Genomic DNA, 13,446 nt, shown 5'->3' with positions numbered 1-13,446 from the left:
ACACAGGGGCTGGATCCCCTCTTACAGCGAATCCTACCTCAATGCCGCCTGCCGCCGCTGCCTATGCCACAGTCTCCTGAGCCGTCACCGCCTCCTCCCCGAGCGCTGAAGCCGCCGAAAGCCAGCCAAAGATTAGAAGCCGCCACGTCACCCACACGTAACCCCGCCCCTGGTGACGAAAGCGCGGCGCCACGCTTTTCCGAGCTTGGCGACCACCAGACACGCCCCTCCTATTGAGAGACCTCACCCTCCCATTGGCTAGACTGATACCGTGACCCCGCCCCTGAGCAGCAGGACCTTGAGCACCGCGGGCTGGGCCAACCTTAGGAGAGGAGTCTTAAAGAGCCCGCAGGCCCCGTGGTGCACTAGCCTGGTGCTCCAAGAGCCGGCGGCGGAAGAGGAACAAGGGCTTGCACTGGTCTGCCTTAGAAATTTTATTCTCTGGAGTCTGGGGCGAACTGAAAGCAGGGCTGGGGTTACCCCTTCTCTGGCTCCTCCTGGATCCCCTCCTGGGCCTTCTCCGGGTACTGACTCCCCGGCTTTTGACTCTGGCCTGAATGCCTCTTGTTCGACCGTGAGGAGCCCCGACGGCTGAACAGGGATAGCCGCCTCCACAGCACAGTGATCAGAAGGCTTTCGTTCGACTTGGGCATCCGGCGGCTCTGGGTGCTCGTGGCATCTGTCTCTTCGGTGCCTAGGAGGTCGACGAGGCCGCTGAGCTCTGCTGTACCATCCCGTCCAACCTCCCTAGCCATCCCCCTCTCCTATGCCCTGCCAGTCCCACTCTTCGGAGTCTCTGGTCCCACCTTCCTCGGAGTCAGCCTTCCTGGTCGCCTCATCGGAGTCCTTGTCTTGGCAGCAGCCCATGGCCTCACGCGGCCCGCACTCTGTGCCAGCCCCTCCAGTCAGCCCGCCCGCGGGCCCTTCACCCAGCTTTTGTGACGTCATAAATCCTGCCGCCGCAGCTCTGCAAGCCCATACCCCAAGCCACCCCTTTCCTTTCTCCCATCACAAAAGGCTCAAGGTCAAGGTGGGTGCTGGGATGTTTATTTACAAAGTGGGTCCAGGGACTTTAGGGACTGGTGGATCCAGGTCGCTTCTTCTTTTTGTGTCTGGCTTGGAGGGCCCCTTGGCTCTGCTTGAAATCAGGGAGCTTCCGCTTGGCAGCTGCCTCCAAGGAAGCCCAAAGTTCATCCATCTCTGTGTCTTCTGGGGACACCTTGTTGGGCTCTTGAGGCTGTTGGGGCTCATCCTGGTGAATGGGAGAAAACTTAAGAACTGGGGCAAAGTAACAGAGACCTACAGGAAGGAGGCCCTAAACCAAAACCACACCTGTTGCGACCAGTCAGTTCCAACTCACAGCGACCCCAGAGGACAGCGTAGAACTGCCCATAGGGTTTCCAAGGCTGTAATCTTTACAGGAGCAGATTGCCACATCTTTCTCCCAATGAGTGGCTGGTAGGTTTGAACCGCTGTTTCGGTTAGCAGCCCAGTGCTTAATCATTGTGCCACCAGGGCTCCTCCTGGAGGCCCTAGCTGGGAGATAACCCTTCCATGGACCACCACCACCATCACCTTTATTTCCTGCTCCCAGGACACCACTCTGGTCCATGCTCTTAGTGTGTCACTCTTAGCAATAACCTTGTCAGGACTGTGAGTATTAATAGCCATTAGAGAAATGAAATAATCTGGCAGGCAAATGGACAGCTCCAGGCCTGGGTTCCAGCTGTCTGCTTCTGCTCTCCGAGGGAAATCCTCACATCTATGCCCTTGGCTCCCACAGTCCCAGATCCAGTCGCTCACCTCCCAGTTGTCCCTGCCCGACAGGAGGAGGCAATTCAGCCGAGACTTGAGATAAACCTGCAAAAGATGAGGGGCCTTAGGGAGCGCAGGCACGCTGACATAGATGTAAAAATGAACAGGGACACAGGAGCCAGTGGGCTCCAAGAACTGAACTAGGTGGGAGGGGCAAGGCTCAGAGGTTTGGGCTCCCACCTTATGCTCCAGACCCCGTGGGTTCCGGATCCTGTGTACCCTCAAGACTCGGTCCAGGCCGCAGGAGGCTAGTAGGGGCTTTGAAGGGTGGCACTGCAACGCTCGGACACTGCCTGCCAGCCCCTTCAGACAGCCCAGGAGGCGCCCTGGGGACAGCAGGGGTATCAGTGCTAGCTGGCCAGCCAACAACCATTTATTGTTTACTGTTCTTTTCACTTTACATTTCAACATTTAGTCCTCAACATAACTCTGAGACAGGAGTTACCAGCAGTATCTTCATTTTGTAGGTGAGGAAACTGAGGCACAGAGTTGAAGTAATTTGCCCAAGGTCAACAACTTTTGGTGAAACCAGGATTTGAACCCAGGCATTCTGGCACCTGAATAGAGCTCATGACCACTCCACTCCATTGCCTCAGAAGGAATCCTGCCTTCTTCCCCATCCTTCCCTCTAGTCCACTCACCTTGCCGAAAGTCAATTTCTGCCAGCTGCCCATGCGTGTTCCCCACAATCACTGAACTGAAGAGACCAGAGGCAGGCGCGTCAGCGGGAACCTCCTGGAGACCTCCCTGAGCCCCTGCCACCCACCTTACCCCTCCAAGTACTCACTTGCCACCAGGAGTGAGGGTCATGGCTGTCAGCGGGTATTCGCCATACGTGGCCTCTAGGACTGGCCGGCGCTGGGGGGAGGCTGGATCATAGACACGGACCTGGAGGAAGACTGAGGCATCATCACAGTACCCTCAGCCTCAAGCCCTCTTGGGGCTTCTCCACACCCTTCCGTGCTGCTTGTTTATGACCCACTCTCACACCAACCTGTGAGGTGGGGAGGTGTGGGGAAATGAGTTCCTTTACATGGCCTTTTGCCTCGGTTCTTTGGAAAAACAGCTTGAGAGACTTTTCCCCTAAGTCCTGAGGAGTTATCTTAGCCCTAGTTTTCTACCCAGGGTTTCTTACTTTTGTCCATGTTGATTGCCAATTCCTGGGTAAACTGTAAACAACTTGGTTTGATGCTTCCTGTTTGGTCCTGGGCTGTAGCCTGCCCTGGGATAGGTATGTACCTTGCAGGGACTGGTCAATAAACTATGCAAATAAAGTGACTATAGACTATGCAAATAAAATGACTATGGTCCACCAAGGGGATTGGTCAGTTTGTGGCCCTGCTCGGAGGGCCATACCTTGAAATTGATAAGGAGTTTGCTTATATAAGCAGCCAAACCCACAGAGATTTCAGAAAGGAGAAGACAAGAGAGGTAAGAAGAGAGAAGCCGCAGAGAGGAGGTGAGGAACCTCCTAACAGAGCTGCAACACAGGTCACGGGATGTAACACTGAAGGCATCGAGAAGCCCGGAAGGGGCCCTGCGCCACAGCTAATGGTGACAGGCCCAGGAGGGCCCTGTGGGAGAGCTGGTGGTAAAAGCAGAAACCTGCTGCTAGCAATACAGCTAAGAGAGCTGAACAAAGCTGTTACACTGGTTATGAGCTGGGTCAGTTAGCAGTGGAGAGGCTGGCAGCAGGGAGGCCAGTGGCAGAGAGGCCTGTATGGCTGAGCAGGGGTGTGCACAGCAGAGAGAAGGGCCTGCTTGCTTGCACGGCAGAGAGCTGAGAGCTGTCTGCAGGAAAGAAGAGAGTGATGTACTCTCCACTTTGGGGGAGCCTTCCAGACTTTGCCTACATGCTGCCGGATCCTGATCCCAAGTTGCAGCCTATCTATTCTGATCCTGAGTTGTACCCTGTTACTTCCCTAATAAACCACTAACTGTAAGTATGGTCTGTGAGTTGTGTGGCTATTTGAATGAATTATCAAGCCCAGCAGAGAAGTAGAGAGTGCCCTGGCGGGGACGGCTGATGTCAGAAATGGTAAAGAGGTTGCAGAGTGGAGGTATGTTTGATCTCTACCTCATAGGACTCAGCTTTGGACTGATGGTGATTCTATCTCCTCCTCTTGAAGTTAGAGGACTTCAGTCACTACTAGAACATTTTTTAGCAGGACTGTGCAAACTGAGGTACAAGTTTGCTTAGGAGCATAAATGGACAGGACTGAGGAGAGAGATCCCCTAGGTTGGGGAGGAGGACAGCATTGCCATGGTCAGGTGTGAGCATTCCCTCCCCTCATCTGCCCGTGTAGGGGGAGTAGGAGAATGGAAAAGCAAGTCAGTTCAATTGTCAGAAGGTGCTGAATTCCAAGCAGAGAAGTTCAGCCTGAATGAGAGAGGAGAGAGGAAGCCCTGGTGTGGGTTTTGAGCAGAGGCATATCAAAAGATTAGACTTCAAGTATGTAGGAGTGAAGGAAACAGGGCAAATAAGTGACCCAGCCTTATCTGGGTCTTAGGACTTCAAATGAGATAACTGTCATGATCCCCAGTCCAGTCCTTCATGGACAGCTGAGGCCAGACAGGGGGAGGGGAGGGCCTGGGTCCCAAAGCAAATGAGAGGCAGCCTCAGGACCAGAACCCTGACAGCCAGCCCAATGTCCTCTCATGACATCTGTACCCTATGGGTCCCACTGTGAAAAGGATACTCCTTTCTCCTCTCCTCTCTTCCAGCAGAAGAGAAAGGAACAGCCATAGTTCAGGAAACTCCATCCCAGAAGGTAGTAAGAGAAGGTGGCTGGCTCAGTGGCAGGGCTGAGATGGATAGGGAAGAGCTCCCTCTTATGAGAGCTCAGGGATGGAAAAAGGCTGGTGAGGTGGGCAGCTGTGCCAAGTCATGGGGGCCAAGCCTGCACAGGGAAGTTCTTTCTTTAGGATACTGCTTAAGCCTAGGAGGAGGCTGGGGTGGGGTGCCTCACCTGGTGGTACCCTGTGCAGGTAACGAGCTTCTGTGACTCAGGGAGGAACTGTATGTCCTGCTCCCAGATGGGAACCCGCAAGTCGAGCCAGTCATTCCGCACCTGGTGGGATGGATAGTTGGAGGACAGGGTTGTGAGGGCTCAGTGTACCCCTTCATCACCCCCTAAAGTCTATCTGGCCTCTGACTCAGTCAATGGCCTCAGCATCTTTGGTACTTAAACCTAGCCCCCCACCCCCACCCCCTGCCCATCACTCACATTCTTGGCTTTGAACACAGGTTCCTCAGACCCCTGCAGGTCCCACACCTTCAATGCATTCTCCTTCCCACCAGTGGCAACCACGTGGGGGTGTGCTGGGTCTTGGCGCATCTTACACACCCCAGGGCCCACCTTCAGCTCCAGGAGCTGCCAGAAATTTGAGATGAAGAGTCAGTCTCAGAGACCCCAACCCTCCCTCCCCTGAAGCCCTAATCAGGCTCCTACCCCAGCGCCCACCTTCCCCAACCAGGGCGGGGGAGCCTCACTGGGTCGGAGGACACCTCCTTGTCATTGTCACACCAGACTCGAAGAATCCCAGAATCCACACATGTGATGAGGTTGCTGCAGGCAGAGGGAGGATGGAGTTGGTGGAAAAAAAAAAAAGGTGTTCTAGTCCGGGCCCTAGCCAACCTACCCCCAAATTCAAATTAGGAGGGAGACTCCCTCCACTAGCCAAGTTCCTAAGAAAGTCCCTAGTAACGGTGTTCTGGGCAGGGCTTGACAACTTCCAGCTTCCATGTCTCTTATCTCCTTTAATTTTCTCAACAAAATGAAGGTTTACTAGTTTTATAAGTGAGGATACTAAAGCTCTGAAAAACTGAAATATTGGCCCACTCAGCTATAAATGTCAGAACCACAGCTGGAAATCAAGTCTGTGATACTCCAAAGCAGAGTGCTTCGCTAGTCCACAGCTGTCTGGGGGCATCTGGCCCTGCTGATCTTTCTGACTCTTAAGTCAGTTACCAGAGATCAGGATGAGTAGCTCTGAAAGGACTGACGTAAGGCTGGTTTGGATTTAGGGTTTGGCCAAAGTCAAACACTAGTTTCTCTCAAGTTCCTTGTTCTGGGTCCCAGGCACTAACATCAGCTGCTTCTTTAAAGAATCCCTACCATAAAGTTCTAATAAGTCTGTTCCAAGGTTCTGTATAGCCTTTGCCTACGCTTTCTCACATCTGCCCAACCTCCCCACCCTGGTTCAGGCTCTCAGGCAACAGTCTCCCAACAGCTCTCTCTCCAATCCATCCTTCACACTACTGCAGGTTCATAGCTCTGACCACAGCCCTTCCAGCTCAAAAACCTTCAACAACTCCCCACTACCTACAAAACAAAAGTACAAATCTCTCAGCTTGGCACATAAAGCCCTTCACATCTAATCCCGATCTACCTTGCCCACTCTATATTAAAACGCTTCTTTGGCTTCAATCCCCAAATACTACTTATCATCCCTGAGATGGACCCTGTAGTCTGTGCCCAATCTCTGCCTCTCCCTAGTCTGTACCCTCTTTCTAGAATGCCTTCACCTTCTTCTCCATCTGTCAAAACCCTACCCATCCTTCAAGGCCCAGTTCAAATGTCCCACCCTCCAGAGCCCTTCCAGGCCTCACCTGTCAGAATTAACACCACCAAACCTATGCAGCCTAACAGCTCATAACCTTCATCCTCAGAAGCCTGGACCAGTAACCTAACCACTAACACCTTCCTATCCTTTAGTTTAGAAGCCTCATCACCTTGTTGGTGGTGGTCAGTCCCCACTTAGAAACATGCTCAAAACGATTAACTGACTTGTTCAGGATCACCTAGAAAGTTATGGTGGAGCCAGAAAGAAAACCCAAGACGATGCAAGCTCTATGAAGACAGAAGTGTGTCTGGTTCACCTGCGGTCCCTGCCCTTTGCCCAGCGTCTGCAACTCAGTAGATATTCAGCAAATGCTTGCTAAAGAAATAAACGAACAAAGGCACGAATCCAGGTCCCTGTCACTCAACAGGCCTGTGTCACCTAAGGCTGTCCTAAGGAAGCCTCAACGCTCTCCCAACCAAGCGTTCAGCAAGGGGATCAGTCTTACCCGTCGGCCTCGGCGAGGCCGCGAAACGTGCCCTCGCCGCCGGGGCAGTGCCTCTGGCCCTGGAATATTCCCTCCTCGGTGCTGAAGCGCCTCACTGTCGCGTCCACGCAGCCCAGCAGTATCTGGGGGGCAGACGAGGACAGGATAGTGATGAGGGCGCGGTGCCGCGTCCCAGGTCCCCTAGCTCCCGCCTGGTTCGCGACCACTCACCTGAGTCTCGCCGCTCGAGCCCCAGCACAGGACGCTCACCGCCTCCTCGCGCCGCGGCTGTCCAGTCGCCGTGAAGTTTGCTGCCTGTTTGCGCTGAAGGTTCACCCCTGCGGAACGCCGGCGTCACGTGCGCCGGGGTCACGAGAGGGCACCCTCCGCATCCTCCGATGCTCGGCCCCGCCACCTACCTTTCAGGATCCCTGTTTCGGTGCCAACCCACACGTGGTTCCAGCGCGCTGCAGCAGCCGCCATGATATATCTCGGGAGCCCGCGGCTCGTACTTCCGGCGCGGTGTCTGCGTCACCAGTGGGCGCGGCGTCCGGTCCAGACAAAGGCAGTTTATGGGAGTTTAAAGAGCCGGAGGTGTAATGATTCCCTGCCCGCTCCAGCTTGATTTGCTTTACGAAAATGAAATTAGGAGATGCATATTTACGGGGATCTTAAGAGTAACTTTTTTTTTTTTTGCACTTGGAGTGGACCTTGCACCTGGACTGCGATGCCGGGTCGAGTCAGCCCTAATCTGTCCCTTGCTCTGGGTTGACGAGAAAAGAAGCTACTTCAGAAACTATTCATATCCTTAATGCTGTGCGTGGCTTCATCCTCTTCATCCTCGAGTGTAAAAGACACAAAGCAAACGAAGAAAAACGGGGGGAAAAAAAACGACGATGTATAACAAGCTTTCTTTTGGAAAGTGGGGTGGGGCATCGTTTTTATTTCCTTGCATTGAGGCTTGGTGATGCGAAAGTAAAATTTAGCTCAAACAGAGAGTAAAAATCTGCAAAGTGAACAGAAATGAGTTATTTCTCCTATTAAATGTTAAAAATCGAGCGATTAATTTGGCTGACTGTGAAAGAACCTTGGGCATCCCTCATGGCTGGTTTTCAAAGCAGTACCAAATTTATGCCAAGTGTCTTGGATAAAAGGAGTATCACAAGAAATGAAATACCCACAAACGCTGGAGGACACTAATTGAGACTCAAACCAAAAAATTTAAAAAAACCATCTCCGTTTAGTCGATTCCGACTCACAGCCACCCTATAGGGCAGAATGGAACTACCCCCAAGGCTTACTGGAATCCCTTGTTGTTAGGTGCAGTCGAGTTGCTTCCGACCCATAGCGACCTTTTGTACACGCTCTATTCTCCCCAGGCTAGCCGGTTAGACCTTTTGGTTAGCAGTCGAGCTGCTTAACCACTTCGTCACCAGGGCTTCTTACAAGAACCCTGGTTTATTATCAGCTTATCAATTACAGCCCCTCTCTGACTCAGTAAACTAAAGTCAACCCAACCAGAGAAAACAGTTCTTCAAAGTACCCAATGAATTAGCTTTCTCCACTTTTTATAATCCCTCCCTCCAAATTATAGACTTCTTACTTAACCAATTGCTTAGAATTTCTTTGTTCACCTAACCAACCACTTAAAATTTATTTGCTATAGAATTTTATTGGTTGTCTATAAATTCTTTTCTCTCCTTCCAAATAGGGAATTTTGGACTAGTTTGGGCCAGGTTCCTTCTGGTAGCATAATTATCTACTTAATAAACCTTTGTGTAGAGGACTCTGTTATTTTTATTTCAACACTCCCAAAGATAAGCTGCCGCTCTAAAATGTCATAACGACCCCTCTTTGAGTGACTACTGATGTCTTACTGAGAAAATTTGTTCTCTAAAATCAGAGTATCAGAAACTTTGCTGTTTGAAATTATATCATTAAGAATGAACATCTGTGATGGGCAGTTTGGCAACTGTTATGGGTGATGGTTGTGCAACATGATTAATGTAATTGATATCACTAAATTGTACCGAAAAATATTGAATTGGCAAGTGTGTTAAATATATTCTTGCAATTTAAATAACCCATACCTATTGCCATGGAGTCGATTCCGACTCATAGTGACCCTATAGGACAGAGTAGAACTGCCTCATGGAGTTTCCAAGGAGCACCTGGTAGAGTCGAACTGCTGATCTTCTGGTTAGATGACTTAGCGCTTAACAACCACGCCACGAGCGTCTGAGCACAACAGTCTGTTTGTCTTAACTTTGTATTACGAAGGCAACAGCACCCTGGGTGCACTTCACAGTCCAGATCTGATGTTGACCCCTTTGCACACAGTGCTACATTGCATTGAGCCTATCAAAATATTGCTTTATTTAAACTCAACTAGATCTAACCTCCCTCTTTCCCTAAAATCCTATTTTGTTTTGATTCCTTTAGTTGTGCAGTGTCCTTCATCAGGAACACACCTGGGCTCTTGGGCTGATTGGGACAGATCAGTGGCCTCCCGTCTTAACCTAGGTTAAAACTCTGAGAACTAAACAAAGACAAATGGGCAAAACACTTCCTGTCCCCTAAACCAATTTAGAAATCTAAAGGGGAGTGCACCATTCCCCCCCAAAAACAAACCAAACCTGTTGCTGTTAACAGAGTCAATTTATAGCGACCCTCCAGGACAGAATAAAATAGGTTTCCCAGGCTGTAATCTTTACCGAAGCAGATTGCCACATCTTTCTACCCTGGAGGAGTGACTTTTGGTTAGCAGCCAAGCACTTAATCACTGTGCAACCATTCCCCGAAGTACAATAATACCCGGTCAACACATACAAAGGTTGTTGCTAGGTGCCAACTCAGAATGTCCAACAGAACAAAACACTGCAGTGTTTCAATCAGAAGGGAGGGCTCAAGCTATTCCATCTCCTTCCCTAAAAGCTCCCATAGCAAACTGACCAAATGGGGATGACATCAGATAAACTGATGAAAACAATACTAAAGACCCAGAAGCACACCAATTCTCCGAATCTTTCCACTAGTCAACATTTGATCGAAAATCCAAAATACATATTCTACGAAACAAAAACACACACACAGAGTCCATGCAAGACAACAAAAGCTTTGTTATGACACCAATCTAACACATTTTAAAATCCCAAACTCATACCATTCCGTCAAATGAATTCCAACTCATAGCAGGTTTATATGAAAACATAGAACCACTTACTGTATACTTCTGGAAAAACATCTGTGACTAACCTTCCCAAATTTTGAAAACTGCCATTTTTCACTAGTATATTCCAAAAACTATCTTTTACTCAAAGAAAAAGCTAACCATTATAAATACATACTCAAAAACAACACCAAACAATAAACTACAACACAAACACTTTTATCTGTTTTTTCAACACAATATTTTCCCCCAAAAGGGGGTGCACCGTTCCTGGAAGTACTGCAATACCAGGTCGATGCGTGGAGTGGACGGAGCAAGCTCCTATTCCATCTCCCAGCTCCAAAAATCCATTTAATATATTGTCCTCGGATAGAGGACGTATCAGATATTAAACTGATAAGAACAGATACTACACTTGATCTTAGCCAAAAGGCCGAGAAGCGATAACAATTCCTCCCCGGCCCAGTTGGCCTTATCCTTACTGTCTCTATTACAGTTATGGTGACTTTAATAGCGTAATGATTAGATTATTTTTGAACAAGAAATAATTCTTAAGATAGATTTCTCATTATTATTACTTAGTAATAGAAGGTAGACTTTTGGAAACAGACCTTAAATCGGGATATTTATCGCGTTGCTTGCGTGCTCACATGGCATGGTTCAGAGCTAGTTTTGCATAAACCCGCCACTCTGTGCTCGCTCTCTTTCTCTCTCTCTCTCTCTTGCTCTCGCTCTACTTGCTCTCTCTCTCTCTTTTGCTCTCGCTGTCTTGCTGTCTCTCGTTTGCGCTCGCTCGCTCTTTAAATTCTTGGGATTGGCCCACGTACAACACGTGATTTCAATCCCCGTATGATGTCTTTTTCTCCCAGATTGTGGCGTTAGATTCCCAGCCTAGTTTTTATCGCTGCGGGAGGTGGGGGGTGGGGGGGGTCCCATTGGGAGGTGACGTTAGTCGTTGAAGATTTCGTGCGGCCTCTGGCCGCGTCCCTCTCCCGGGAGAGTATTTGGAGCGGCCGCGGGGCGGTTAGAGCACCGGCTTTGGAGGCAAAAGAATGGGGCTGGGATCCCTGTTCTGCCAGTTCCTGACTTGATGGCGTGTTACTCACCTCCTGTCTCCTTCTTTGCTAAACGGGGAAGAGAGTAACACGCACCTCAAGGGGGTTGTTGTGAGAATCGACAACATGCTGGTGAGGCGCGTGGCCGTGCGCTGGCCACAGAGCTGACCTTTCTGATTGTGTTTCCCTGGGCACTCTCAGGATCCCAGTTCCCTTCGGCACCTGTCCCCTGACTTGCCATAATATCCACCCCATCCCATCTATCCCTTGCTGTTTGTATCATGAGGGGCCCCGGTAGCGCACTGGTTAAGCGCAGGCCATCGCCTCAAAGCAGAGGAGGTTGTTTCGGGATTTGGGGGAGGGAGTGTAGGTAAACAAAGCGGTTCTTTTACAGGCTCAAAGCAAAGCCCCGCTCCATGAAAGGGATTACCATCAGACCCTGGCTGGGAAAGGACTTGAGGTCTCGTTTCCTTGGAAACTTTATTAGTACAAATGTGAAATGTTATGTTTAAAGTCCCTTGTCAAGTAAAAAATCCGGATTTAGTAAGGAGAGACTATTCGAAAGGATTATTGGGGGCGGGGACAATCACAATAGGGAGACCACTCTGACCATAGATCTGCAAGAGTCTGGTTAGACAAAAGTCAGCTTTTTATACCCATTGAACCCATTGCTGTAGAGTCCATTCTGACTCATAGTAACCCTATGGGACAGAGTAGAACTGCCCCATAGGATTTCCAGTCTATACGGAAGCAGACTGCCACATCTTTGTCGCTCGGAGCTGCTGGTAGGTTTAAATCGATGACCTTTCAGTTAGCAGCTGAGCGCTTTAACTACTGCACTACCAGGGCTCCCTTCTTCTTTTACAGAGAGCAATAACAAGGCTAGAGGAGTCCCTGGGTTGTGCAAATGGTTAAGGTGCTTGACTGCTAGCGCTAACCAAAAGGCCATTTGAGTCCACTCACATGTGCCACGGCAGAAAGGCCTGGCGATCTGCCTCCAAAAAATCAGCCATTGAAACCCTGTGAAGCACAGTTCTACTCTGACATACACAGGGTCACAATGAGTCAGAACCAACTGGAAAGCAACTGGTAAACAAGGCTAGAAAAAAACTGAATGTCTGGAAAAGTGGAGTCAAAGAAGACTTTTCCCTGAGGTCAGCCTATTTTTCTGGAGGGGCTGTTAGGGAGTATGCTGGTCAAAGTCCAGGGATGTGGCGGAAGTTTGGTTAACAGGTATTTTGTTCTGATCGAGCAGTGGGATGAGTTCAGCTAATCATTTATGAGGCAAACAATGGAAGTGTGGAGGTCTGTGTCTGGTCTTGTCATAGGTAAACAAGGGGGGCATCTGTGAGTCTTAAGTCGTATGGGGAAGGGTGGTTCTTTGCAGTAAGCCTTTCCCAGAACACAAAGGATAAGGGGATTTTGAACCATCCCTGTAAAATTTGACATATACTCCTTAGCTGAAGCTCTGCACTTGGTTGGAAAGAGTGGCCGCATCTCTGTATCAGTGACACACATGGCTGAGCCTCCTGGCAAGAGCAGGGTGTTCCATTCTCGCTGACATGATTTCAAACACCAAAGCTTCTGAGAGTCCATGATTTTAGAGAACAAAGTTTTTCAACACTTTGTCCCTGGTGTTAAACAAGAAGTTTCTACAGATTTTCACCTGTTAGCCCAGAGCCTCCAGGGAGGGGCCCAATTAAGGGGGTGCGGTAGGCAGAATGATGATCCCCCGAAGATGTCCTACGTCCAAACCCCTGGACCCTGTGAATGTTACCTTATATGGCAAAAGAGGCTTTGCAAATATGATTAAATTAAGGGTTTTGAGATGGGGACATTATCCTGGAGTATCTGGGTGGGTCCAGCATAATCATGACAGTCTTTATAAAGAAGAGAATCAAGTGTCAGAGTGATGCTGCATGAGAATGACTCGGCTGGAGAGGCCACCACTGACTTTGAAAATGGGAGGGCCCTACCAGCCAAAAAATGTGGGCAGCCTCCATAAACTGCAAAAAGATTCTCCCCTAGAGGCTCCAGAAAGGAAAGCAACCCTGCTGACACCTTCATCTTTGTCCAGTGAGACCCAGTGCAGATTTCTATCTCCAGAATTATAACAGAGTAAATTTAAGTTACTAAGTTTGTACATTTGTAATTTGTCATAGCAGCAAGAAACGAATACAGAGGGTGAAAGCAAATTCATTGCTGGGTGTAGGGAAGCTGTCCTGAGTTGTAGGATGTTCAGCGGCATTGCTGGCCTTTACCCACTGGAATCAGTAGCAACTTCCTTCCTCACCCAAATTGTGACAACCAAAAACATCTCCCCCAAAACAAACCCACTGCTGTCCAGTCGATTCTGA

General features: G+C 49.6%; 1 protein-coding gene and 1 non-coding gene across 2 annotated transcripts; both read right to left on the bottom strand.

Moving 5' to 3' along the window:
- Positions 1–1,025: 1,025 nt before the first annotated feature.
- Positions 1,026–7,438, bottom strand: WDR74 (WD repeat domain 74). Its single transcript, XM_004383826.3, has 11 exons — positions 7,285–7,438; positions 7,097–7,203; positions 6,887–7,008; positions 5,309–5,384; positions 5,043–5,189; positions 4,785–4,886; positions 2,603–2,703; positions 2,457–2,512; positions 1,996–2,141; positions 1,804–1,860; positions 1,026–1,252 (listed from the first exon to the last, which is right to left on the bottom strand). Exons 1-11 carry the CDS (start codon positions 7,346–7,348, stop codon positions 1,073–1,075), a joined length of 1,158 nt encoding a protein of 385 aa, XP_004383883.1. The 5' UTR covers positions 7,349–7,438; the 3' UTR covers positions 1,026–1,072.
- Positions 7,439–10,288: 2,850 nt separating this feature from the next.
- On the bottom strand, positions 10,289–10,479 carry LOC111821886 (U2 spliceosomal RNA). Its single transcript, XR_002825231.1, has one exon. It is a non-coding gene; the product is annotated as a U2 spliceosomal RNA (small nuclear RNA).
- Positions 10,480–13,446: the final 2,967 nt, after the last annotated feature.

This window comes from Trichechus manatus, unplaced genomic scaffold (genome assembly GCF_000243295.1).
Source record: "Trichechus manatus latirostris isolate Lorelei unplaced genomic scaffold, TriManLat1.0 scaffold00113, whole genome shotgun sequence".
Taxonomy (NCBI): domain Eukaryota; kingdom Metazoa; phylum Chordata; class Mammalia; order Sirenia; family Trichechidae; genus Trichechus; species Trichechus manatus.
This window is presented reverse-complemented; position numbering and strand designations above follow the sequence as displayed.

Bases quoted from the DNA above. Each gene is read 5' to 3' on its own strand.
- WDR74 (XM_004383826.3), bottom strand. From the start codon at position 7,348: ATGGCGGCTGCTGCAGCGCGCTGGAACCACGTGTGGGTTGGCACCGAA. The intron at 5,385-6,886 runs GTAAGACTGATC...CTCTGCCTGCAG, and splicing joins GGCCTCGCCGAGGCCGACGG to CAACCTCATCACATGTGTGG. The intron at 1,861-1,995 runs GTGGGAGCCCAA...CATCTTTTGCAG, and splicing joins CACGGGGTCTGGAGCATAAG to GTTTATCTCAAGTCTCGGCT.